Here is a 27,722-nt window from a genome sequence, read left to right as displayed (position 1 = left end):
GTTGGGTTCAGTCCGTGCTCCCTGGTCCTTTCCCTGTTGGGTTCAGTCCGTCCTTTCCCTGATGGGTTCAGTCCGTCCTTTCCCTGTTGGGTTCAGTCCGTCCTTTCCCTGATGGGTTCAGTCCGTCCTTTCCCTGTTGGGTTCAGTCCGTCCTTTCCCTGTTGGGTTCAGTCCGTCCTTTCCCTGTTGGGTTCAGTCCGTCCTTTCCCTGTTGGGTTCAGTCCGTGCTCCCTGGTCCTTTTCCCTATTGTTCATCCTGCTCTTACTCCCCCCTGCTTCCAGCTCCCAAACGTCTGAGGGTTTCGGAGTCGTAGCAGGATTTTGTTGGTAATGAGAGACTGGCAGCTTCTGGGGCGGCCCCGTTCGGGATGGGGACAGAGGCATTTGAGCCGGTTCCTCCTACCGATGCTTGAGTCTCACCTGCAGGCCCCCTTCTTTTCACCCTTTCCCCTGGAATCTGCCTTTTCTTCAGTCGTAGAGGGTATGGAGGAATGCTCTGCCCTGGATCTCGGGGCTGGGGAGTAGTTGACCTGGGAGCCTTGGGTCCCCTTTGACCCCACGTGGGTGTTGGTGCCTTCTTAGCAGGGCTTGTTGTTGCAAGGGGGAGGAGTTTTCTTGTCGCCCTTCCCCTGTATGATTTGGGGTCGGCTCCTCCCCGGGTTTGGTTCCATGCTTCCTTGGGTTCCTTGCCTCCTTCTTTCCGGATGTTTTCTGCCTCTCGTCTCTTACTATGGAGGTTCGGGAGGCGCTTGCTGCTTAACTCCTGCAAGACCCAGGTTCTGCCTCCGATGGATCTGTCCTCATTTGAGTTTGGTTCTTCTTCCCTGTATTGGGTGCATTTGGAGGTTCCAGTCTTTTCCTTGCTGGCAGGACTGCCCATTCTTTTTGTTGGGGGTGTGCCATGTGTTCTGTCGGACACGCACGCTTGAATGGCAGGTTTACCGGGGGGTGGGGGGTGGGGGCGAGTTTGAGCGCCTTAATGCGTGCTTGTTCTTCCCCTGCACTTTCTCGGGATGTTGGCTTTGTGTAGCTGGATGTGCAGGTTCCTACCCTTTTGGCGTCCTATGTTTCTGAAGACTTGCGCGCCCATGGGCCTTTGGCTTCAATCTTGAGCTTCTTTTCCCTACTTGCGCTTCTTTTCCCTTCTTGAGCTTCTTTTTCCTTCTTGAGCTGTCTTTGGCCTGGCATGAGATGGATGTGGAGGTGTTGAGTGCTGGGCCTTCGTCTGGTGTGCTGGCCTTGGTGGCTCGGGCGTCGGCTGAGCTGTTGAAGCTGTTTGCGCCTATCTTGAAGGAGGCGGTGTGTCTGTTCTTTGCTTCTCGCCTCGTGTGAAATCAGGCTGTGCTCGCTCTTTAAAATCCGCTTGGGCCATGGTTCATAGGTTTTCGTTGCTGTTTTGTCAATTGCTGTTTGTGGAGTCTTATCACGCAGTTTCTGCAGGCAGCTTTGTCTAGTTGTCGTCCTATGTCGGACTTGTGGTTTTCCGGGGCGGCCATTTTTGGCCTTCTTGGAAGGGTCGTTGCCAGGGCTCGGGGTTCTGCTGGTCGAGTTGGGCCATTAGTGCCAGCCTTGAGCCGGCGTCGTCTGGTCGGCACGGTGATCGCACTGTTCGCTGGTCAGCTTCTCATAAGGGGTGTCGGCCCTTTGCAGTTTGCCCGTTGACTGACCGATGAGGGGAGGCGCTCTGTTTGCTCGCGCTTGGTCCCACGATTTGTGGGTATTTTCAGTCGTGTCATCTGGCCTGTGGTGGCGTTAGGCGGCGGCTCCTCCTTCAGGGGGTTCAGGGCACTTGGGCTTGGTCGAAATGACCTCGTCCCTCGGATGGGTTTTTCGTCTGTTCCCAGAGTCAAAACGGGACTGTGCGGATCTGCGGTTCATTCTAGACTTGTCCCGTCTGAACCCCTGGATTCCTTGCTCCTCCTTTCAGATGACCACTCTGTCTCAAGTCCGGCCTCTTTTGGAGCCAGGCGCCTGGATGGTATCTCTGGACCTCAAGGACGCATATTGGCGCATCCCTATTCATCTGGTGTTCAGAGACTGGCTAGGTTCCGTGGTGGGGCATCAGGCTTACCGATTTCGTTGCCTTCCGTTTGACTTGACTCTGGCACTTCGTGTATTCGCACCACACCAGAACCAAACCAGAGGGATGTGGTTCTTTCCCAGCTCACCGGGTTCAGATCTGGCTGGGTCTTGTTTGAGTCATATGGATTGCTTCCATGGCTCCCTCCAGAGTTGTTGCTGCAGCTGTTTCTGGGGGCTGGTTCTGGGTCAATTGGTGGTTGCTCAAGCAATTTTGTGGAAGTTTGAACTTCGCCATGATGGTCTACCTTCTTGGATGGGTTTGGCTTCGGCGTCTGTTCATGTTCCTTCAGGGGGTGCCCCTTCAGCTTCTCTCGCGATCTCTTGGTTCATACTTTGGGGGTCTTGCGTCAGTTGCTACATTGCCAGCTTCCTCTTTAGGGTCTTTGGGGTTCAATGCCTTGGTGCCAATCTGAACCCCTTGCTCGACATGTTCACGGACGGGTCGTCTCTAGGCTGGGGCTCTGTGACCAGTGCTCACCAGGCTGGCTAGGGGCAGTGGGGTCCATCCTTCTGTTGGGTTAACAGCATGGTGAGAGTGTTAGTGGTGGTTTGGCTGTCGCTTTGGAGGGTTCGGGTTGCTCGGGGTTTGACCATCCTACTCCATTTGAACTGTTCTTCGGTGGTTCATTGCCTGAACCGTGGGGGTCCACTTTGGTCCTTGCCACTTTGGGGCTAGTTGCTTTGAGTGGCTCATCTGCTGGCTTCTCGGGTTTGACTCTGTGAGGTTCGTATCCAGGGAGTGTCCAACATCCTGGTGGACGGCCTGTCCCGGTTCGTGCCCACTTCCAAACTCCCGGAAATGGACCCCTTCATGTCAGCGTGGTCTCGGCATCTCCCGATCTATGTGGCACCCTTCCCTGACTACGAGGCTGTTGTGGGTGGATTCCTTTCGACAGGACTGGCCAAGGTGGGGTTACCTGTACCTCTTTCCCCGTGGTCCAGCTGTTGCTTCGGGTTCTGGCTCGGTTGGAGTCCTACCAAAGAGTAGTAGTCCTTGTGGCCCCTTGGTGGCAGGCCCAGCCTTGGATCCAGGTGCTGCTTGCTCGGTGTGTGAACCTGGGACGTTTTCCATCGCTCCACCTCTTCCAGCAGGTCAGACCAGTCCGGTACACGGCTTGTTCAGTCTTCTCCACTCTTCACATCTGGTCTTTTTGACGGGGGTTTATCACCATTTGTATGGTGATCAGCTGGCTTTGTCGATGGTGTCCCACCCGAGAGCTTCGTCTCGACGACAGTATGAAGTTTTCTGGCGTTCTTTCTTCCATTTTCTCTTTGTAGGTTTTTTCTATTTCTGAATGGGTTGTCTTGGATTTTTGGGGGACTGTCATTTGATGCCTAATACTGTTGCCTCATATCGTGCGGCGCTGGCAGTCACTCCAGCTTGCGTTCGGGATGGGTGTCACTTCTGCTCTGTTCCGTAAGCTTTCTCATGCTTTGTTTCACCTCCGGCCTGCTCAGGCACCGCATGAGCAGGCCTGGTCCTTGGACAGGGTGCTCTTCTATCTTTCCTCTCCTCGGTTTGTGGTGGCCCCTTTGGCTAAAGATTATTTTTCAAAGACTGTTTCTGTTGGCATTGCCCTCTGGGAGTCGGGTCGGTAAGCTTCATGTTCTCCTTCGGTGCAGGGGTTTCTGCTCTTTCGATCCTGGTGGTCAGTTTGCTTGGTTGCAGCCTTTGCCTTTTCTGGCAAAGAACGAGACTGCTGCTTTCTGGAGAGGTCCTTGGGTCATTAATGCTTGGTTGGTCAGGCCGGGGGTGCATCATGTGTTGTGTCCAGTTGCGGCTCTTCACCGCATCTGCGCACTTCGGCTTCGGTGGCCGGGAATGCACTTTGGGTTGATCCGGTTTCCCTCGTTCCCTGTTCCAGGGCTCGGGTCTCCCAGGTCGTCTACTGGTAAAGTTTAGCCAGCCTGTGGTCTATCCTCATGCCCATGACGTTAGGAAGTTTGCTGCTTTGACTACCATGTTTGGCAACATGTCTTGGGCTGATATTCGGGCGCGGGAATTTTGAAGGTCGAGCAGGGTCCTGGCCACTCATTATTTGGTTAATGTTCCTGCTTCTGGGCGTTCCTGTGTTGCTTTGGGTTGCAGATTGCAGCGAGTTGTCTCGACCTCGAGTTGAGGAGTATGTGGCAGCCGCCTCCGGGTATGTCCCTCTTTTCCTTATCTTTGGGTATATAGCTCCAGGGAGCCGTAGGGGCTCCTTGCAGAAAACCAGAGTTAAATGTAATGAAAATGCCATTTTCTGGGTGAGCCCTGGAGGCTCCCTGGCAACCCCCATCACTCCAGTGGGCAGTTTTTCGCGTTGTTTAATGCTTCTGAACTGAAGTGCTAAGTAGCCGGCGCGTTTAAGGGGAAACTGCACAGACAAATGACGTGGCGGTGGTGTGAAGTTTGCTTGGTTGCTTGTTTCCTTGAGATTGGAGGGAGTTCTGCCTCTCAATTTGATTTTTCCATAGACTAATGCCCCAGTTTAATATATCGTAGATTCACCCGATGGCTCCAGGGAACCTCCGGGGCTCAACCAGAAAATGGCGGTTCATCACATTCAACGCTGTTTTTTTTCCCATAGAATAACTACATGTTTATGAGCCTTTTTTTCCTGGTAATACAAAAATACATTAAACAAGTTTTGGAGTGAATGATTAACAAATTATTTAAGGGGTGTGTGTAATAGCTAACACACAACTTTGATTTAAACAAATATTAGACATATTTTGGGTGCTTGGAACTTGTAGTCTCCATCTTATAATGCTTTTCAGACATACATAAATTCTTCGAGAGCAGAAATGTTATTTATGCAGTATCCTCGGCAGTATTTATGCAGAGGATACATAAGGTATCATAGTGAGGACAGCAGAGGATACATAAGGTATCATAGTGAGGACAGCAGAGGATACATAAGGTATCATTGTGAGGACAGCAGAGGATACATAAGGTATCATTGTGAGGTCACCAGAGGATACATAATGTATCATTGTGAGGTCACCAGAGGATACATAATGTATCATTGTGAGGTCACCAGAGGATACATAAGGTATCATTGTGAGGTCACCAGAGGATACATAAGGTATCATTGTGAGGACAGCAGAGGATACATAAGGTATCATTGTGAGGTCACCAGAGGATACATAAGGTATCATTGTGAGGTCACCAGAGGATACATAAGGTATCATTGTGAGGTCACCAGAGGATACATAAGGTATCATTGTGAGGTCACCAGAGGATACATAAGGTATCATTGTGAGGACACCAGAGGATACATAAGGATTGCGAAGACACCAGAGGATACATAAGGTATCATTGTGAGGACAGCAGAGGATACATAAGGATTGTGAAGACACCAGAGGATACATAAGGATTGTGAAGACACCAGAGGATACATAAGGATTGTGAAGACACCAGAGGATACATAAGGATTGTGAAGACACCAGAGGATACATAAGGATTGTGAAGACACCAGAGGATACATAAGGATTGTGAAGACACCAGAGGATACATAAGGATTGTGAAGACACCAGAGGATACATAAGGATTGTGAAGACACCAGGGGATACATAAGGATTGTGAAGACACCAGGGGATGCATAAGGATTGTGAAGACACCAGAGGATGCATAAGGATTGTGAAGACACCAGAGGATGCATAAGGATTGTGAAGACACCAGAGGATACATAAGGATTGTGAAGACACCAGAGGATACATAAGGTATCATTGTGAGGACAGCAGAGGATACATAAGGATTGTGAAGACACCAGAGGATACATAAGGATTGTGAAGACACCAGAGGATACATAAGGATTGTGAAGACACCAGAGGATACATAAGGATTGTGAAGACACCAGAGGATACATAAGGATTGTGAAGACACCAGAGGATACATAAGGATTGTGAAGACACCAGAGGATACATAAGGATTGTGAAGACACCAGAGGATACATAAGGATTGTGAAGACACCAGAGGATACATAAGGATTGTGAAGACACCAGGGGATACATAAGGATTGTGAAGACACCAGGGGATGCATAAGGATTGTGAAGACACCAGAGGATGCATAAGGATTGTGAAGACACCAGAGGATGCATAAGGATTGTGAAGACACCAGAGGATACATAAGGATTGTGAAGACACCAGAGGATACATAAGGATTGTGAAGACACCAGAGGATACATAAGGATTGTGAAGACACCAGAGGATACATAAGGTAGCATTGTGAGGACAGCAGAGGATACATGAGGTAGCATTGTGAGGACAGCAGAGGATACATAAGGATTGTGAAGACACCAGAGGATACATAAGGTAGCATTGTGAGGACAGCAGAGGATACATAAGGATTGTGAAGACACCAGAGGATACATAAGGTAGCATTGTGAGGACAGCAGAGGATACATAAGGATTGTGAAGACACCAGAGGATACATAAGGTAGCATTGTGAGGACAGCAGAGGATACATAAGGATTGTGAAGACACCAGAGGATACATAAGGAAGACATAAGGTAGAGGGTGGGGGGGGAAGCAGTGAAGAGCTAATGACACTGAGGAATTACAGGCAGTAAAGCAGTTGCAAGCAACTATGACACTCGTTGAAAACATCTTTAAAAAAGTGGTAAGAAGTGTGATTGCAACATGTATTCAATCCTGGACAAGATGGGTTTAGAGCAGTTATGCTCCTGCCTCACAATTGTTGGTAATTCTATTATGTGGGTCCTGAAGCACAGTGGTCAAGGTCTTCAGCTCACAACTGAGTCGAGGACATTGAGGTTCAATCCCAGTGAGAGACAACTGGTTGGGGCATGTTTTCTTTCACCTTGTCTGTTTACTTAGCAGTGAATGTATGCTGAGGAACTAGGCAACTGTAGTGGGTTGCATCATGGGGAGGGAAGACCTGGATAAGCATAACTAGAGGCTTCCCGTCTCTCGAGAGTGGAGGTTGTCCGGTTTTGGAAGCCATGGGAGGCAATAGGAAGGATGATGTACACCATATACAGACTTTACAAAATGTTTGATAAATGTGATTATGGTGTAGTACCACATTAACAGGAATAAATGGCAAAATAGGAAGGTGGAACTTTAAACATATTGAAAAACAGAACCCAAAAAGTAACATAATCAAATAAGCATCCTCCAGCTGGATAAGCTCAGTTCCCCAAGGTGCTTTACTCACTCCATGCTCTTCCTCATTCTTGTGGCCAATATAAGCACAAACTATACCACCATGTCATCCTTTGCAGATGACACATATCTTGCTTGAGAGTAAAAACTGTAGCCGACCACACGTCCCACAAACTGATGAATATGGCCACATTTCTCCCATGCTCGAATTCAATCGAGCAAGGTCTCGCTCTACTAGATTCTGATGTTTGGACTTGAGCCAAAAGTCCTGTCATTCTATTCCACGTGGCTAGAATATGGGCATATTTTCCTTTTTCTCTGGAGTTTTCTTCCGGGTTCCCATGAACTCGGAGCCTAATGAACAATTTCTAAAATTTCTTACTGTTGGGATAAGAAGTCTATTGGCCTTATTAACACTATTGCGCGCCGTTCGTGCGCGCCACAGAAATGACGTCATGCGTTGTTAGGTGCGAGCGAGCGTGCGGTGACACTAAAAAGTGTATACTCATTTCAGTTTTCTCACTTTGATTCTCGTGCTACATAGTTTGTTTTGGTATCATTGTGTTTGCAATAGAATTCCCTACAGGGGTATATACATACAAGGTCCAAAAGCCCGCTGTGACTCCCCACAGCACAGCCTAAAGTTGGCAAATTACCCGTGAGCGTGAAAAATCGGTAAAATGTGTATATTGTACTCATTTCAGTTTTCTCGCCTTAATTCTTGTGCTATGTCGTTCGTTTTGGTATCATTGTGTTCGCAATAGAATTCTCTACAGGGGTATATGCATATAAGGTCTAAAAGCCCGGCGTGACTCCCCACAGCAAAGCCTAAAGTCGGCCAAGTTACCCATGAACGAGCACCAATTGGCAAATCTGTAGACTAATGTATATACTCGTTCAGTTTGATAACATAAATTTTCATGTTACGTGTTTCATTTTGGTATCACATTGTTCGCAAAATAGAGGCATATTTTAAAAATAGTCCCATAATAATAGAATAAATGGAATTATAACAAATTTTTTAACTTTTTGACGCTCATCACCACAAAATTATTTATATATTTCCAGTGTTCTGACACCAATTTTCATGTTACGTCTTTTATATTGGTATCAAATTGTTCGCAATATAAAGTCGCGTATTTTAAAACTAATCCCATAGTAATAGAACAATAAATTGAATCTTGGCAAATATTTTAAAATTTGGACCACAAAAGTACAATATTTTTCTGACATCAATTTTCGCGTCACGTCCTTCAGTTTGGTATCAAATTGTTCGCAATATAAATGTGCGTATTTTAAAACTAGTCCTATAATAATAGAACAATAAATATAATTTTAACAAATATTATAACTTTTTGACACTTTTTGACGCTCATCACCACAAAATTATTTATATCTTTCCAGTGTTCTGACATCAATTTTCATGTTACATCTTTCATTTTGGTATCAAATTGTGGGCAGTCTGAAGGCGCTTATTTTGACACCACTCCCAGATTGATTGGATAAAATTTAAATTTTTAACAAATATTTTAATGAGTGACTCGAGATGGAGGCAACGGAGATGACTCGAGAGAAAAATGCATTACTACGGGGGGAGGCAATGGAGTGCGATAGTGTTAAGGTTCCCATAGTCCAACTACTGATCTCCAGGATGCAACCTAATGCAGTTGCTTAACACTTTTCTGGATTTTCGACTTGGAATTACGGGCGTTTTCCCTAACCGCTTGTCGGATCACGACGTAAATTTACGGTGCGGTTTAAAATATTTGTAAAAAATCCAGTTTAAATCCGATTGACTTGGGGTTTGTTTCAAACTTCGCGCCATGAAATTCCCGTTCTCTCGGGTAGGCTGCAAGTCACGTCGGCCTACTGGGTCACGTGACAGGCCGTGACCCAGTGATCCATCACGTGATCGGATCTCTCTCTCCTCGGCCGCCAAACTCGCACGTTTTCAAGGATTATTACCCGTTTGTGTGTGTTTATAACCCACTAAATTTATCAATAATGGATCCAGCACCAGGCCCAAGCGGTGTTTCGGCTACAGGAGCCTCAGAATCAAGTGGAAAAGACAGGATTACCGCCATCTATAGGAGGTTTGCTGGTATGAGGCTCACTCCCACCAAGATTCCCAATGTCTTGGATGCCTTTGATCAAGCTGAAAATGAACGAAGTGATGCAGAAGGTGAGGATGTAGAAGAAGAATTTGAAATTGGGGGCCGTAGACCCCTTGGGGATGACTCAACAGAGGATGAGACTGAAAGCCAAACTGAGGAGGAGGAGGAGGAGGGGGGCGAGTTGCGGGCGACAAGCGAGTTGTCTCTATGATTACCAACCTACACAATGCAGACACAAAGAAAGTTCAGAAAAGAAAACGAGTTCGCAGAGCAGATGGAACAGTAAGACTACAGCAGGTTGTGGTGAACAAACCACAGGCAATTGTTGACTACAATAAGTTCATGAAGGGTGTTGACCACTTTGATCAAATGGTAAAGTATTACCATTTCGCCAGGAAATGTCACAAGTGGACCAAGAAAATAACATTTTATTTCTTGCAAATGGCATTGCAAAACGCTTATGCATTGTACAAGGCCAACACAGATGATCGAAGGAAACTAACTCTGCTCTAGTTCCATGAAGTTGCTATTTGGTCTTTATTGAAATTTGACAAGGCAGAGTGGCCTTGCAACAACTACACCATCTCCACATCTAGTTCATGCTCCAGACATAAATGATGACACTGGTCCTGTGTATCCTGCTGCTGACCCGTCAACACCTGGCCCGTCGGGTGTGAGGCGCCCTCTCTTCACGTCTACACCTAGTGCTGAAGCTGAATCTGATGAAGATAATTCATATTCCACATTAGTGTTTGAAAACAATAGTGAGAGCGACGATTCAGACAGTAGTTTATTGCCAACCCAGAGACAACAGCGACGTGTTGTTATAGCAGAGACTCGCCTGAACTATAAATTGAAACATGAGCTGGTAAAAATCCCCAAACGTCGCAGGTGTGAAGTGTGTGCAAAGTCGGGTATCAGGAAGGAAACTGGTATAGCGTGCAAGACATGCGATGTTCCACTTTGCGTCATACCTTGTTACACCACTTATCACAGGAAAAGGGTGTATTGGGTGGACAAGAAATAACCACCCGCACCAGCTTCACTCCACCTAGGAACATCTGTTGAGCAACTTCAGGAATCAGTACCTGAAGGAGGTGGAGTGGAGATAAAATGCTCAACTTATTTTACTACAATCGTCTTTGCTTTGGTAAGTACACATAATTGTCTTAGATTGTTTCAGTATTGTAGTTTACTTTCTTAGGAATATTTTGATACCTAAATGAGAACTGTAGCACGAAAACTAAAGTAAGTATACACGAAACAAGAGAAACTTTTTTTGTGGGTGATGCAGGTGTTGCGGGTGTGAGTTGGAGTGTCAAGAGCGGGTTCCGGTTGTGTGTTTTCCGTCATCTCTACAGCTGTGAATTCCAAGGAATTGTATTTGATATGCATATGTCTTGTGTAGGGAATTTTATTCCGAACACTATACAAAAGAAAAAAAACGGTGTGAAACAAGTATAAACTTGAAAAACATGAGCAAAGTAAAAACTTTTGACGCTCACGGGTACAAACATGCGTAAGATTTTATTCCCCGCAAATTTATTTGATGCTGTGTTGGCCAACTCTACCCATGTTCTTATAGAACTTTCTATTGCGAACACATTGCTATAAAAATGAAATACGTAGCTCCAGATATAATGTCAGGACAGTGAAATAAGTATAAACATTCAAAGCGCTGCATCACACCAGTGTCGTCGCTGCTGAAATCACGGCTAACGCTTCGCCCAGTTCCCACACTCGTGCGGGTCACCCGATACCATAATTAGACATTGATAGGCATATGTCTGGGTGGGGAATTTTATTGCGAGTTCAGTGATATCAAAATGAGCGCTGTAGGATGACTGTGAGGCTGGCAACAAACGAAAGAGTATGAACATTTACTTCCTGTTTGGATGTCACGGCGAGTCATCTTCGTGTTTATTTACTTCGTGGTGGGATACCAAATGCTTGGGTGACATTTTATGCATATGATCTTGTAGAGAATTTTATTGCCAACGCATTGATACCAAAATGAAAAACGTAGCTCGAGAATTGATGTTAGGAGCGTGAAAAGATTATACACTTTTTTGTGTTTACGCTTGAGCGCCCAGAACGCCGCGCGCACAACCCGCTTTATTTTCAGCAAGTGCCGCGCGCACTAAAGTGTTAACTTCCAGGCACCTATTGACTGGTAGGTGAACAGAGATAACAGGTGAAAGGAAACCTGACCAAATGTGTGTCCTGCTGCGGGAATGGAACCTGGGACCATCAAGTTGTGACATGACTGCACTGACCGCTATGCTATAAAAATTCATCTTCCAACACCGTGAGCAAATGTGGATGTTGGAATCATCGGCTAGAATAAATGTATCGCCTCTGAATATATATTGTTTGCTATAGAGATTGTCAATACTGTACTGTATAAATTTTTTTACATCAGCAGAGTGACTTTTCGGCTATCACAAGACTTTTATTACCACGATGTATTTTAACGTTTTAATTTGCTCATTTCATTAAATTTTTATGTGTACCATTGGCAGACCTTGTCAACACTTTGTGTACTGTTAGATAATGATAATTAATATTGTCTTTACTAGGTATGTCCTGCGTTAAATGTGTGTGCTGCGTTAAGAGAGAGTGCCGTATCTGGTCAGCTGGTGGTTGCTGTAACATGGGTGGTGGAGTTGCTCAGTATGGTTGATCCTGTGGCCTTACATTCCCGACACTATCTCACAGTAGTCGTCACACTTATAGCTATATTCAAGCTTCTCTATGTTGTGAGGTAAGAGTATTAAAAGGCGTAAATGCAATAGTTTTACAAGTGAATGGTTATGAGGACTTAAGTGTACAAACATACTGAAACCGTATGATGAGATTAAACCCGGTTCTTGGAACTCCTCAGCAGGGCTGTGGAGTCGGTACATAAAGCCTTCAACTTTGACGTGGACAAAGCTTATGGTGCCTCCTACTCTGACTCCTCAATTGATTTATCAATATAGGGAATAATAAATATACAGTACTAATTGTTTATTTCCTATGTTGATTGAAAGCATGTGACTTAATCTTGACCGCCACCACCACCTCACTCCCTGAAGGTCCCCGCACATCTCCTATGCCAGGTGAGTATGATGGGCTCACTATTGCCCCATGCTGCTTGGAACTTTTTGTTCCGAGTAGCTGAATCTAAAACAGCAGCTTAAGCTTGCGTTGCTGTACTTTTGAACATTCCATTTTGTCCAAATTGGCTTCAAAGGTTTAAATTTTCACTTGAACTTGAAGCAGACGAGTCTGAATTACCAGTGCTCCTAGCTTCATCCAGTGGTTCTGGTGTTTCAGGCAGTGCTTGGAACTGTTTATGCAAATTGTTACTTTATAGTTCCTGTTTTCCTGTAGAAATGTTGTCATTACTCAATTAAATACAGTTATTTGAGACAAACAATCCTTGTGTGTTCAGAAGTACTCCAGGTTGCAATCCTTGTTACCATGTCGTTGTCTAGTCGCTAAAAGTGTGTGTGTGGGAACACCCACCGCATAGGTTCGAACCCTCATCCCTGCTCCTACGGATTATCTCATCGATGCAGTCACGTTAGTGTGATTACTCTCTGTGAATTGACACTGTGACTTGTGCATGCATCCATTTTAATAAAGACAAAATGTTCCTTCAAACTTTTTCAACGTTCTTCACAATTATCAATTGCCTTATACTTTCTTTCTACAAAGAAATGCCAAGAATTTTGAGCCATATCTCTGTTTAAGCCTAAAATGGCTGGATGTGAACAAAAAGGAGAGAGGTACTGTTTTTCACTGCCATTTTTAATGATGTGATTTGTTAAGTTGTCTGGCATCATTGTTACAGGAACTGTGTCAGATGTAAAGAATGTTGGTAGTTGTGTTCGTCTTCCAGTAGACTTCTGATCTGTTTACCCCTGAAGTAGATGGAATGTTTTTATTGCAATGTTTCTCACTCAAGGCTTCTCACACTTCACGATGAAAATGCTACAAGTGTCTCTTAAATTTGATGCTCTTCCAGGTGCATATTTATCACAACGGCTAAAACTACAAGTTTTTTCTTTGCACGCTTTTTCACAATAACTTGGACACGTTTCCCATCTGGTGTTAGTATAAAGTGTTCAGAAACACCTGACTATGTTGGCACTTTTTCTGGATGTGTCCCTCCTTCCCTTCCCTACTGGCAGCTCCCTGAAGCCATCTTGCCGAAATATTTCCACATTACGTGGTCACATCAGTCGTGGAAGTTGTTTGGTGTACTGGGGACTAGACCTAGAACCTGGCCTTACCTTTTACAAAGGTGCAGGGAGTGGGTGACAATCTGTTACTACACTAGAAACAGCCTCCAGATAGTCAACGAAGCTTTACAGACAACTGCAGGCTTCACAGAAAACAAAACCTCAAACTTGCTAAACAACTCTGCAAACAATGCATGCAGAACAAGGGATTCATTTTAACTCAAAACTTGTTAGTACAGTACTTTTTTTTTTTTTTTTATAGATATATACAAGAGTTGTTACATTCTTGTACAGCCACTAGTACACGTAGCGTTTCGGGCAGGTCCCTGGAATACGATCCCCTGCCGCAAAGAATAGTTTTTTCATCCAAGTACACATTTTACTGTTGCGTTAAATAGAGGCTACAGTTAAGGATTTGCGCCCAGTAAATCCTCCCCGGCCAGGATAAGAACCCATGACATAGCGCTCGCGGAACGCCAGGCGAGTGTCTTACCACTACACCACGGAGACTGCTTAAATTACTGATTATCACCACCAGGTAACAGCACCTTCCTATCATCTTTTGCAGACGACACGAAAATCAGCATGAACATTACTTCTGTTGAAGACATTGATAAACTAGAAGCAGATATAAAGTATTTGACTGAGCAGCAGAAAATGACATGATTTTTAAGTGATAAATTCCAGATACAGTGTACTTGGATATAGTAAATATGAAGACCTTAAATAAAATAGGAGCTATAAAATGCAATAAAATCTGACCACAGTAGGAAAGCAGCATGTTAAAGATCTGGGAATAATGATGACTGATGACAACATTTAATGAACATAACAAAGCTAATTAGCATCAGCTAGAAAAATGATAGGATGGATTACACTGCCTCTAGTGTTGTAGTTCATCAGATTGTGGGCATGCCTTCTGTTTCACGGTAAGTGTCCACTAGCCTTGGAATTTGTTGTCCTGCCACAGTAATTTGCTTTGTATATTGTTTCTGTATTTTAGTATTTGCTTCATGTTTGTTTTCATTCTGGCTTGTTGTGTGGGCTTGGCTCTTGCTGCATTTTGGGCTTCATGAGCTCAGAGTTTTCTTCCTTGAGTACTCACAAATGTTGTCCTTGCACAGTTACTTTCTCTGGTGTGTTTGCAAGTTTGTCCCTGAGAGGCCTAGCCACTTGTAGTGTCTCATCTTGGGCTAATCACGGATCTCTGATTTCTGTTTGGCCTCTTGGCTGAAGGCCTTGTTTGGTTTGTGGTGAGGCATAATGGAGTTTGTGTGCTTGTTTATACAGTACGCCGTGGTCATCCATTGTAGTCTAGTTTGTCTGGCTGTGGTTGGTGACTTCTTCCAGCAAGTGACTGCAGTCTGTATGGTGTCTGCTTAATCACCTTCTGACCCTGGGAATCCACAGCGGGTCTTTGACGTGCCCATTGTGGATTGGCCCGTTGAGCCTACTTTCGCCAAGTCAAAGTTTGAGGTGTGCTCATTGTCTTTGCTGTCAGACAATGATCATTCATTCTGCCCCTGCCATGCTGCTTGTTGGGTCGGTGACACCTATGACCCAGTCCTGTGAGGTTTGTTATTGCTAGGTCTCTGCTCTTACAGATTCCACTTCCCAATTGGAGGCTTTTCAAGCAGCTGGCGCTTTGCAAGCGAGGTTTGTTCATGTTAGGTGTTTGGGGAACCCAGAACTTTAGGTGCTGTTGGCCTCCAGCTGGACTCCCGTCTTCACCTCCTCTTTCTTCACCTCCTCTTTCTTCACCCTGTGGATGTGATTTACCCTGCTTCTGGTCTACCCCCCCTCCCACTCCCACTTGAGCATTTGAGGGTTTTGGAGTTGTCAGGGTTTAGCTCAGGGTGTAACTTGTCCTTCTCCAGTGGTGGTGCAGACACCTTCCTATCTCAGATGTTGGGCGAGGACTTTGGCTCTGCCTCAAAACTTTCGTGGCAGCTTCTGAGCCTGAGGAGTGCCCATGGGGGCCTTTCAGCCATTTAAGGACTTTCGTTCCCCTCCGTGGAGGATCGTTTGCTGCAAGGGGATAATTCATGTCCTCCCTCCATGTATGTGTTGGATCACTCGCCTGCTCTCCCTCAGGTTTGGACTTAGGTCCCATTTAGCATTTCAAAATCGTCGTATTTCTAGAGGTTTCGGTCTTCCTATACTGGGCCGTCTGTGGTCTGCGTGGAGTTGCTTCGGTATCTCCCACAGAATGCAGACCTTTTTCCATGATGGACCTGGCCTCTTTTTAGTATAGATCTGCCTGGGCTTAATGATTGCAGTATGAGGTCTTAGGGTCATCTTGGCTGGCTGACAACCTTTTCTTTTCCTTGGGGGCTTGTCAGGGGTTGTGTTGAACCTGCATACCTGATTGGTGGGTGGTTAGCTCCATCTTGCAGGTGTTCCTGGGTGGTGCTTGTTTTGCTCCAGTCTTGAGCTGGCTGACTGCTCCAGCATTTCCCGAGAATGTTGACAAGTGGCAACTCCATGTGTATTTCCTGTGCTGCCTGGGGCCTTTATTACAGAAGACCACAGGGCATGTTTTCACTTGCCAGTGGTCTTGCATGTCTGAGCCCTTGTGGAGGGGGCTTTCTGAGCAACTCCATGCAGATGTGGCATTACTGGGATCCTCTTTGGGTGCAGAAGCATTGTGTCCTGCAGTTCTGGCCTTGGCAGCCTTGCTGAAGATGAATGCCTCTCTCCTTCAAGAGTTGGTGGCAACATTTTATGCAGCCTGCCTTGTGTGTCGATGGGCTGAGTTGGCATGTTCTATAGATTCCGACAGTTTGGCTGCCTCTCCATTACACCTCTACTCTTTTTCTGGGGATGCTGTTGCCACAGGTTGATTCCATAGTGACTTTTTCATGCTATTCAATTGATCAAATGCTAGATTCTTGGGGTTCTGTTCCCTTTTGGAGGCAGTCTGGTCGGGTGGGGACCTCGCCTGCTGGTGGTTGAGAGTAGGTCGTCATGTGGGTCTCATTCCCAGGCCGTTGTTTCCCGAGGAGGGTTCCTCCTCTGCTTGATGTCACAGAACTACATGTCGTGGAAGTCTGGTTCTTGCTCAGGGTTTCTGCATATTTCCTGGCAGTGGCAGTAAAAAGTTGCCTGGCACTTGTTTCGCCTCTATTTGTATATTCTTCGACTTTTCAGTTTTCGACAGATCGGTCAGGTGTGTTCTATCCTTTTTGTTGTTGTTATTTCTTGATTGGTATCTCATGATTAATACTGTTGCCTCATCGTTTGGTATTGGTGGAGCCACTGTTGCTTTTATTCGGTGTCGACACCTCCATGCTACAATTTCTCTAGTTGTCTAATGCATTTTTCACTTCTGGCCTGCTCATGCTTCTTATGAGCTGTTCTGGTCTCTTGACAGGGTTTGTTTTTCTTGCCTCGCCTTGGTTTCCGGTTTTCCCCTTCAGTTCATTTTTTTTTTTTAAATAAAGTATTCTTGTTAGCGCCCACTTCTGTCTGTAGGGTTCAGAAGATTCAGGCTCTTCTCTGGAGGTGGGGTTCTGTTCCTTTGTATCTGGTGGGTGGTTTATTCATTTGCAGCCTTCTCTTTCTTTTCTGCATGTGACGAATGATTTGGCAGGCTTCCAGAGGAGTCCGAGGTGAAGGCTGCTTCGTTGATTTGGCCTTGGGTGCATCATTTGTTGTTTAGTGGTGGCTCTTCACAGCTATCTATGAGCCACTGATTCTGTCTTGGTGGATGCTTTGTTTGTTGATCCCACCGTTTCCTTGGTTCTCTGTTCCAAGGCTCACATTTCTCAGATTGTCTGCAGTGTCATTAAGTCTACCCTTGGGGCCCATGAAGTTCATAAATAGCGGCTTTGGCTGCAGTCGTCTTCTGACGTGTCCTGGACTGATATTTGGGCTCGGAGGTTTTGGCGTTCTTACAGGGTTCTGGTGGCTCAGGTATTTGGTCAGTGTTAATGGTCCCAATTGGCAGTGTGTTGCTTTGGACCATATCTCCTGGCCTGGTTTCTCTTCGTTGTCCTAGTGCCTCCCGTCTCTTCCTTCCTGGTAAGTGTTGTTTTTGTTCTCTGTGGTTAGTTTCAGGAAGCTACTGGATGCCTCCAGAAACTCCACCTTCTGGAACTCGTTGATTTTTGGTGGCTCCGTGATTCACTTCCCCTCCAGGTTTGTTGGTTCGTTGTTGGGTTCATCAGCAGCTCCAGAACGGAGGGTTGGGGCTAGGCCACCTGGTAGTGATAATTGTACTAATGAGTTTCAAGTTGGCCAGCGTGAATTTTTTGTTCTGTGTGAATCGTTTGCAGAGATGTTTGGCAGTTTTATGGCTTGGTTTTCTGTGGACTGTCCAGCTGTTCTTAAACTGACTTTCTGCAGGCTCTTTCTGGTAAGGTGGCCGAGCGTCGCCTGCTCCCTGCACTGATCGGTACCCCTCCTAATGTAATACAGTAAATATCCTGATAATATAACCTGAAAAATACATCAAATTATTATCTGTGAAATAGGAAATGTTATATAAATATTAGTTTAAATTTATTAGCAGTCAGAATTGGTACATTTTTACCGATTCTAATAACTCAAGAACTGCTTCAGACTCTTGACTCCAATACTCAGACTCCACAGCCCTGCTCCTCAGGCATTTGCACTACCAACTGGACACTGGAGTTTGATCCCATTGTACGGCTTCAATAATTTCTCACATGTATGAAGTTCTCATTATTTCATTGTGCACTTGAATGCATTATATACATAGTGTAGATTTAATATCTAATACTGTATATCAAAATAGGAATAAATTTAAATTGTCTGATACAACTAAGCATTTTTTACCGTTTCCAGACCAGAGAACTCTGCTGGGTGTCCAAGCTGTGCTTCTCAGGTCCCGGTGAGAAGTTTCTCACCTTTAAATAGTCTTCTTTTGAAGCTACTCCTTGGCTGGCTATTTGATCTGCCAAACTTCCCCGATGGGTTGTTCTTTGTTGATGTGGGAGAAGCAGATATTGATCATATGGAGTATAGCAAAACTCTACAAGTTCTTAATGACAATTACAAGTACCTGTGCCTTCCTTGTTTAAGGATGCTGTTAATTCCCTCTCATAAAGAGCTGAACAAAAGTATGCTGGTTGATGCAAAATCTAGACAGAGGGAGACGTCTCCCGTTAGATGTCTTTCCCCTATAAAAGGCACGGCACAAGCGCTCGCAAAAACGCCTTCAAAACAATTATTACAAGGTAACATCTTTAATATGTGCTCTCTTGATTATTTTTCTCTAAAAATATCTTAAAATGCAACAGTACTGCAGTGCAAAAGCTGCTTAAATACTTCTTCACACACAAACGTTTTCCCTTCCCTGCAGGACCATTGTCACCAGCTAAAACTCCCTCCAAGTTCTTGTTGGTGAGCATGCTGGAGAGTCCGCTGGTGACGCCCCAGAAAGCAACCGACACCCACATTGTGGACCGACGCATGTATCGTCTAGATACAATAGATTTTGTTGACCATCAGGTAATAATACCAGACAATGTGATACTAAATAGTTTGAATAAATCTACAAGGGCCGTGATGAGGCTTCAAAATTACGTTTTCTTATATGGCTCATAACTTATGTTTGAAGAATCGTTCAAAATAATCAGTTGTTTATTTTGAAAGCGAGCGATTGTGGGTGAGAGTGGGTGAGTGTTGGGGGGGGGGGGTGAGAGTGGGCGAGTGTTGGGGGGAGTGAGTGGGGGTGAGTGTTGGGGGGTGAGAGTGGGCGAGTGTTGGGGGGGGTGAGTGTAATTACCTAAGTAATTACCTAAGTGTAGTTACAGGATGAGAGCTACGCTCGTGGTGTCCCGTCTTCCCAGCACTCTTTGTCATATAACGCTTTGAAACTACTGACGGTCTTGGCCTCCACCACCTTCTCACTTAACTTGTTCCAACCGTCTACCACTCTATTTGCGAAGGTGAATTTTCTTATATTTCTTCGGCATCTGTGTTTAGCTAGTTTAAATCTATGACCTCTTGTTCTTGAAGTTCCAGGTCTCAGGAAGTCTTCCCTGTCGATTTTATCAATTCCTGTTACTATTTTGTACGTAGTGATCATATCACCTCTTTTTCTTCTGTCTTCTAGTTTTGGCATATTTAATGCTTCTAACCTCTCCTCGTAGCTCTTGCCCTTCAGTTCTGGGAGCCACTTAGTAGCATGTCTTTGCACCTTTTCCAGTTTGTTGATGTGCTTCTTAAGATATGGGCACCACACAACAGCTGCATATTCTAGCTTTGGCCTAACAAAAGTCATGAACAATTTCTTTAGTATATCGCCATCCATGTATTTAAATGCAATTCTGAAGTTAGAAAGCATTGCATAGGCTCCTTGCACAATATTCTTTGTGGTCCTCAGGTGATAGTTTTCTATCTAGAACCACTCCTAGATCTCTTTCTTTATCAGAATTCTTTAAAGATTTCTCACATAATATATAGGTTGTGTGGGGTCTATGTTCTCCTATTCCACATTCCATAACATGACATTTATTAACATTAAATTCCATTTGCCAAGTGGTGCTCCATATACTTATTTTGTCCAGGTCTTCTTGAAGGGCATGACAGTCATCTAAATTTCTTATCCTTCCTATTATCTTAGCATCATCAGCAAACATGTTCATATAATTCTGTATACCAACTGGTAGATCATTTATGTAGACAATAAACATCACTGGTGCAAGAACTGAACCCTGTGGTACTCCACTTGTGACATTTCTCCATTCCGATACATTGCCTCTGATTACTGCCCTCATTTTTCTATCAGTCAGAAAATTTATCATCCATGATAGAAGCTTACCTGTCACCCCTCCAATATTTTCCAGTTTCCAGAACAACCTCTTATGTGGAACTCTGTCGAAAGCCTTTTTTAGGTCCAGATAGATGCAGTCAACCCAACCATCTCTTTCCTGTAATATCTCTGTGGCTCGATTATAGTGTGGGTGAGTGTTGGGGGATGAGAGTGGGCGAGTGTTGGGGTGGGGGTGAGAGTGGGCGAGTGTTGGGGGGGTGGTGAGAGTGGGCGAGTGTTGGGGGGGTGGTGAGAGTGGGCGAGTGTTGGGGTGGTGGTGAGAGTGGGCGAGTGTTGGGGTGGGGGTGAGAGTGGGCGAGTGTTGGGGGGGGTGAGTGTGGGCGAGTGTTGGGGGAAGGGGGTGAGAGTGGGCGAGTGTTGGGGGAAGGGGGTGAGAGTGGGCGAGTGTTGGGGGAAGGGGGTGAGAGTGGGCGAGTGTTGGGGGAAGGGGGTGAGAGTGGGCGAGTGTTGGGGGAAGGGGGTGAGAGTGGGCGAGTGTTGGGGGAAGGGGGTGAGAGTGGGCGAGTGTTGGGGGAAGGGGGTGAGAGTGGGCGAGTGTTGGGGGAAGGGGGTGAGAGTGGGCGAGTGTTGGGGGAAGGGGGTGAGAGTGGGCGAGTGTTGGGGGAAGGGGGTAAGAGTGGGCGAGTGTTGGGGTGGGGGTGAGAGTGGGCGAGTGTTGGGGGGGTGAGAGTGGGCGAGTGTTGAGGGGGTGAGAATGGGCGAGTGTTGCGGGGGGGGGGGGTGAGAGTGGGCGAGTGTTGGGAGGGGTGAGAGTGGGAGAGTGTTGAGGGGGGGGTGAGAGTGGGCGAGTGTTGGGGGGGTGAAAGTGGGCGAGTGTTGGGGGGGGTGAGAGTGGGCGAGTGTTGGGGGGGGGGTGAGTGTGGGCGAGTGTTGGGGGGGGGTGAGAGTGGGCGAGTGTTGAGGGGGGGGTGAGAGTGGGCGAGTGTTGAGGGGGGGGTGAGAGTGGGCGAGTGTTGAGGGGGGGTGAGAGTGGGCGAGTGTTGGGGGGTGAGAGTGGGCGAGTGTTGGGGGGGGTGAGAGTGGGCGAGTGTTGGGGGGGGTGAGAGTGGGCGAGTGTTGGGGGGGGGGTGAGAGTGGGCGAGTGTTGGGGGGGGTGAGAGTGGGCGAGTGTTGGGGGGGGGGGGTGAGAGTGGGCGAGTGTTGAGGGGGGGGTGAGAGTGGGCGAGTGTTGAGGGGGGGGTGAGAGTGGGCGAGTGTTGGGGGGGGGTGAGAGTGGGCGAGTGTTGGGGGGGGTGAGAGTGGGCGAGTGTTGGGGGGGGGTGAGAGTGGGCGAGTGTTGGGGGGGGTGAGAGTGGGCGAGTGTTGGGGGGGGGTGAGAGTGGGCGAGTGTTGGGGGGGGGTGAGAGTGGGCGAGTGTTGGGGGGGGGGTGAGAGTGGGCGAGTGTTGGGCGGGGTGAGAGTGGGCGAGTGTTGGGGGGGGTGAGAGTGGGCGAGTGTTGGGGGGGGGGTGAGAGTGGGCGAGTGTTGGGGGGGGGGTGAGAGTGGGCGAGTGTTGGGGGGGTGAGAGTGGGCGAGGGTTGGGGGGGGGGTGAGAGTGGGTGAGTAAACTTCCAGGGATGTGAAGTTTAGCCTCCCTGTAGCCTTTCCTTGTAGCTCATACTTCTCAGTTTTGAGAATAGTCTGGTGGCATACCTCTAAATCTTCTCTAACATTGTCTTGTGTTTAGCTAGGTGTGGACTGTATGGCTGGAGCTGTATTCTCCTGGATAGGTTTGACATAAGAGGTATAAAGGGTCCTGAATGATTCCTTTCACACGTTTCTAAAGACAGTTCCTATGTTCCAATCTAGCATATGCCGCTGATGATATCCTTTTGGTGTGGGCTTCTGGGGACAGGTTCGGTGTGATGTCAACCCCTAGATCTTTGCCTCTATTTGACTCTTGCAGGATTTCACCTCCCAGATGGTACCTTGTGCTCAGCCTCCTGCTCCCTTCGCCTAATTTCCTTACTTTACACTTTCCTGAGTTGAACTTTAGTAGCTATTTTCTAGACCATTCCTCCAGTTTGTCCAGGTCGTCCTGTAGTCTCTGTCTTCATCTGTCTTGATTCTTCTCACAATTTTTGCATAATCGGCATACATTGTGAGGAATGAGTCTATTCCCTCTGGAAGATTGTTTACATATATCAAACAGGATGGGTCCAAGTACTGAGCCCTGTGGGATTCCGCTGGTGAAATCTTGCCACTCTGATGTTTCCCCCCCTAACAGTTACTCACTGTTTCCTGTTGCTTAAATACTCCCTTATCCACTGGAGCACCTTGCCTTTTACTCCTGCCTGTTGCTCCAACTTTTGTAACAGCCTTTTATGGGGTACTGTGTGAAAGGCTTATAGTCTTTCAACGGAAAACCTGAATTTTGTTTGTTTTTTGAAGCGAATAATTTAATTCTTTTGATTATTGACAAACTGTTCTGTACCCGTTTCTTTTTACTAAATAACATTTAGAATATGATCTATTTCAGATGATTACAATCTGCTGTCCATTTATAAGTGAACTGAAGAATTTGTTGAGTGATTACTGGCTGGGCGTGAGCTGCAACAATGCAAATAGTTATCGGAAAATAACTCCACTTTCTGCCTGTGACAGAACATCTTCGACTCAATCACAGCTGCAGCTCCAGGTAATTGATGTTACAATATTTATGTACTTACCTTTATACTGGTTAACCCTTAAAGTGTGCATCACGTCATATGACGTGTTAGACGTTGTTTCAGTCAACTGCACATCACGTCATATGATGTGTTGGAGTACTACGCAAGATTTAAACGGCCCGCGGATACACGGGGGTTCACCACACCTTCATCAGGGCTCTTGTAAACAGACGCCATTTTTTTTTTAAATCGTGGGCCAAACTCTCGGGTGTTATTGGCCTCAGTATTGAGTGAGCAACCAAGCTTGACGCACGCAGCATGAGCTAACAGCACTGCTGTTCAGCTTGTGACCACAGCATCGCCTAAAAATGCCAAAATATACTTGTTCATGCTATTATGTAGCGATGATATTATTACAGAATACCCCTGACTGTGATAAAACTGACCAGGGTTCTGATAATAGCAGGATTGTGGTGATATTTAGTGCTGTGCGCCATGAAGGGAGGAGTAATGCTGTGGGAGGGAGGGTGGTGGCGATGTCTTCTGACTATGTGTGGCCACCTTTTATTGACTGCACTCACCATACCAGCTTAGTGGTTCGCTATGGTGAACACAAATGTTGATACTTATATATAACGTGCGTATAGAGGGTATAAACAGCAAGAGAAGGTTGGGAGCCGCCATTTTGGTGAGGGCGGTGGCGTCGTCTGCACGACGCCACCGCCCTCAACACCGTCGTGCAGACGACGGTGTTGTTTACTGGTTACCACGATGGTCTTTGGGCACCATACCAGTTTTTGTACAAGTATGGTGAATAAAACGGGTAGGTATTTATATATAATGTGTGTATATAGCGTAATAACACCACACAGTATTGTTGGAGGAGAAATATTAGTGCGTCTGGCCTTGTGGGCGGCAGCCATCAGTTGACTGTGTGAGGTCCTACGTCTTTGTGCCTTTACTCACCATACAAGCTTAGATGTACAGTTATGGTGAACAAAACATGTAGATACTTATATATAACGTCTGTATATAGTGAATTATAGAAAAAACAGTATTGTGGGAGGAGAAGGTGGGTGAGTCAGATGACTGGAGGGAGGGCGGGAGTGGCTGGCTGGTACACGGCGGTCACTCCTCATTACTTTTTGACTCATAATAGCTACTTAGTGGTTCGTTATAGTGAACAAAACATGCAGATACTTATATATAACCTGTGCTTATAGTGTAATAACCGACAAAGTATTTGTTCACTGATTGATGAACATAATTGAATCAACAATATGTACACCATATTTTTGAGTACAGCAATGATTCACTCATTTTATTATATAAATATATCAAACTACACACTATTGAATAATATTACAGCAAAAAAACTATGAAAAATCAATCAGAGACATTGAAATAATTAGGTAATTATCTCTCTGTGGCAACTCCGGCCTGATAGCTTGCGAGCAACAGACCGCCTGGGACGCACGCTGAGTCAGCGCCTATAATTTGCCAGACTTCCCCGCCCTATAGCAGGCAATATATGCCACTTACGATTTTTTTATTATTTTTCCCGTGATCAGTGAACACAAATTAACAGGGTAGGAAGAAAAAATATTTTTTTTTTTTCAAAATGACATGCGCCTGTGGGGATGACAGGATATTAGACCCCGAGCATGTTAAGGGTTAATGCATAGCCAGTACTGTATCATCTTTATACCTCCATAACCCTCACACTGCTCCAGTTGTGTTAACCCGCGCACTGCTCCAGTCGTGTTAACCCTCGCACTACTGCAGGCGTGTTAACCCTCACACTGCTCCAGGCGTGTTAACCCTCGCACTGCTGCAGTCGTGTTAACCGTCACACTGCTCCGGGCGTGTTAACCCTCGCACTGCTGCAGGCGTGTTAACCCTCACACTGCTCCAGTCGTGTTAACCCTCGCACTTCTCCAGTCGTGTTAACCCTCGCACTGCTCCAGTCGTGTTAACCCTTACACTGCTCCAGGCGTGTTAACCCTCACACTGCTCCAGGCGTGTTAACCCTCACACTGCTCCAGTCGTGTTAACCCTCGCACTGCTCCAGGCGTGTTAACCCTCGCACTGCTCCAGGCGTGTTAACCCTCGCACTGCTCCAGTCGTGTTAACTCTCGCACTGCTCCAGGCGTGTTAACCCTCGCACTGCTCCAGGCGTGTTAACCCTCACACTGCTCCAGTCGTGTTAACCCTCACACTGCTCCAGTCGTGTTAACTCTCGCACTGCTGCAGGCATGTTAACCCTCGCACTGCTCCAGGCGTGTTAACCCTCGCACTGCTCCAGGCGTGTTAACCCTCGCACTGCTCCAGTCGTGTTAACTCTCGCACTGCTCCAGGCGTGTTAACCCTCGCACTGCTCCAGGCGTGTTAACCCTCACACTGCTCCAGTCGTGTTAACCCTCACACTGCTCCAGTCGTGTTAACTCTCGCACTGCTGCAGGCATGTTAACCCTCGCACTGCTCCAGGCGCGTTAACCCTCACACTGCTGCAGGTGTGTTAACCCTCACACTGCTCCAGGCGTGTTAACCCTCACACTGCTCCAGGCGCGTTAACCCTCACACTGCTGCAGGTGTGTTAACCCTTGCACTGCTGCAGGCGTGTTAACCCTCGCACTGCTGCAGGCGTGTTAACCCTCACACTGCTCCAGGCGTGTTAACCCTTGCACTGCTCCAGGCGTGTTAACCCTTGCACTGCTCCAGGCGTGTTAACCCTCACACTGCTCCAGGCGTGTTAACCCTTGCACTGCTCCAGGCGTGTTAACCCTCACACTGCTCCAGGCGCGTTAACCCTCACACTGCTGCAGGTGTGTTAACCCTCGCACTGCTGCAGGCGTGTTAACCCTCGCACTGCTCCAGGCGTGTTAACCCCTCACACTGCTCCAGGCGTGTTAACCCTCACACTGCTCCAGGCGTGTTAACCGTCACACTGCTCCGGGCGTGTTAACCCTCGCACTGCTGCAGGCGTGTTAACCCTCACACTGCTCCAGTCGTGTTAACCCTCGCACTTCTCCAGTCGTGTTAACCCTCGCACTGCTCCAGTCGTGTTAACCCTCACACTGCTCCAGGCGTGTTAACCCTCACACTGCTCCAGGCGTGTTAACCCTCACACTGCTCCAGTCGTGTTAACCCTCACACTGCTCCAGGCGTGTTAACCCTCGCACTGCTCCAGTCGTGTTAACTCTCGCACTGCTCCAGGCGTGTTAACCCTCGCACTGCTCCAGGCGTGTTAACCCTCACACTGCTCCAGTCGTGTTAACCCTCACACTGCTCCAGTCGTGTTAACTCTCGCACTGCTGCAGGCGTGTTAACCCTCGCACTGCTGCAGGCGTGTTAACCCTCGCACTGCTCCAGGCGTGTTAACCCTCGCACTGCTCCAGGCGTGTTAACCCTCACACTGTTCCAGGCGCGTTAACCCTCACACTGCTCCAGGCGTGTTAACCCTTGCACTGCTCCAGGCGTGTTAACCCTTGCACTGCTCCAGTCGTGTTAACCCTCACACTGCTCCAGGCGTGTTAACCCTTGCACTGCTCCAGGCGTGTTAACCCTCACACTGCTCCAGGCGTGTTAACCCTCGCACTGCTGCAGGCGTGTTAACCCTCGCACTGCTGGAGGCGTGTTAACCCTCACACTGCTCCAGGCGTGTTAACCCTTGCACTGCTCCAGGCGTGTTAACCCTTGCACTGCTCCAGGCGTGTTAACCTTTGCACTGCTCCAGGCATCTTAACCCTCACACTGCTCCAGGCGTGTTAACCCTCACACTGCTCCAGGCGTGTTAACCCTCACACTGCTCCAGGCGTGTTAACCCTCACACTGCTCCAGGCGTGTTAACCCTTGCACTGCTCCAGTCGTGTTAACCCTCACACTGCTCCAGGCGTGTTAACCCTTGCACTGCTCCAGGCGTGTTAACCCTCACACTGCTCCAGGCGTGTTAACCCTCACACTGCTGCAGGTGTGTTAACCCTCGCACTGCTCCAGGCGTGTTAACCCTCGCACTGCTGCAGGCGTGTTAACCCTCGCACTGCTGGAGGCGTGTTAACCCTCACACTGCTCCAGGCGTGTTAACCCTTGCACTGCTCCAGGCGTGTTAACCCTTGCACTGCTCCAGGCGTGTTAACCCTTGCACTGCTCCAGGCGTGTTAACCCTCACACTGCTCCAGGCGTGTTAACCCTCACACTGGTCCAGGCGTGTTAACCCTCACACTGCTCCAGGCGTGTTAACCCTCACACTGCTCCAGGCGTGTTAACCCTCACACTGCTCCAGGCGTGTTAACCCTTGCACTGCTCCAGTCGTGTTAACCCTCACACTGCTCCAGGCGTGTTAACCCTCGCACTGCTGTAGGCGTGTTAACCCTCGCACTGCTCCAGGCGTGTTAACCCTCACACTGCTCCAGGCGTGTTAACCCTCACACTGCTGCAGGCGTGTTAACCCTCGCACTGCTCCAGGCGTGTTAACCCTCACACTGCTCCAGGCGTGTTGACCCTCACACTGCTCCAGGCGTGTTAACCCTCGCACTGCTGTAGGCGTGTTAACCCTCACACTGCTCCAGGTGTGTTAACCCTCGCACTGCTCCAGGCGTGTTAACCCTCACACTGCTCCAGGCGTGTTAACCCTCGCACTGCTGCAGTCGTGTTAACCGTCACATTGCTGCAAAATGGAAGGTGAAGCTGGAGGAGGCAGAAGTCACACTGCAGCAACCTCCTGGAAATATCGAATTACCTAAGTATTGGGAACAGGTTGAGGGCTACAGTGGTGTCCCAGGAAACTAGTGAAAGAAA

General features: G+C 47.2%; 1 protein-coding gene across 2 annotated transcripts in view; it reads left to right on the top strand.

The window, feature by feature from the left end:
• The window catches only part of dlt (codanin-1 like protein dlt), a 150,464-nt gene that overhangs the window by 14,229 nt on the left and 108,513 nt on the right, over nucleotides 1-27,722 (top strand). For both annotated transcript variants that reach the window (XM_069324547.1, XM_069324548.1), the window contains exons 8-11: nucleotides 11,886-12,070; nucleotides 18,345-18,736; nucleotides 18,862-19,010; nucleotides 22,796-22,954. In XM_069324547.1, coding sequence (XP_069180648.1) covers nucleotides 11,886-12,070; nucleotides 18,345-18,736; nucleotides 18,862-19,010; nucleotides 22,796-22,954 — 885 coding nt within the window. The remainder of the gene's footprint in view (nucleotides 1-11,885; nucleotides 12,071-18,344; nucleotides 18,737-18,861; nucleotides 19,011-22,795; nucleotides 22,955-27,722) is intronic.

Source organism: Procambarus clarkii, chromosome 14 (genome assembly GCF_040958095.1).
Source record: "Procambarus clarkii isolate CNS0578487 chromosome 14, FALCON_Pclarkii_2.0, whole genome shotgun sequence".
Taxonomy (NCBI): Eukaryota; Metazoa; Arthropoda; class Malacostraca; order Decapoda; family Cambaridae; genus Procambarus; species Procambarus clarkii.
Note: the sequence above shows the minus strand (reverse complement) of the source record. Positions and strands in the feature narration are given on the sequence as shown.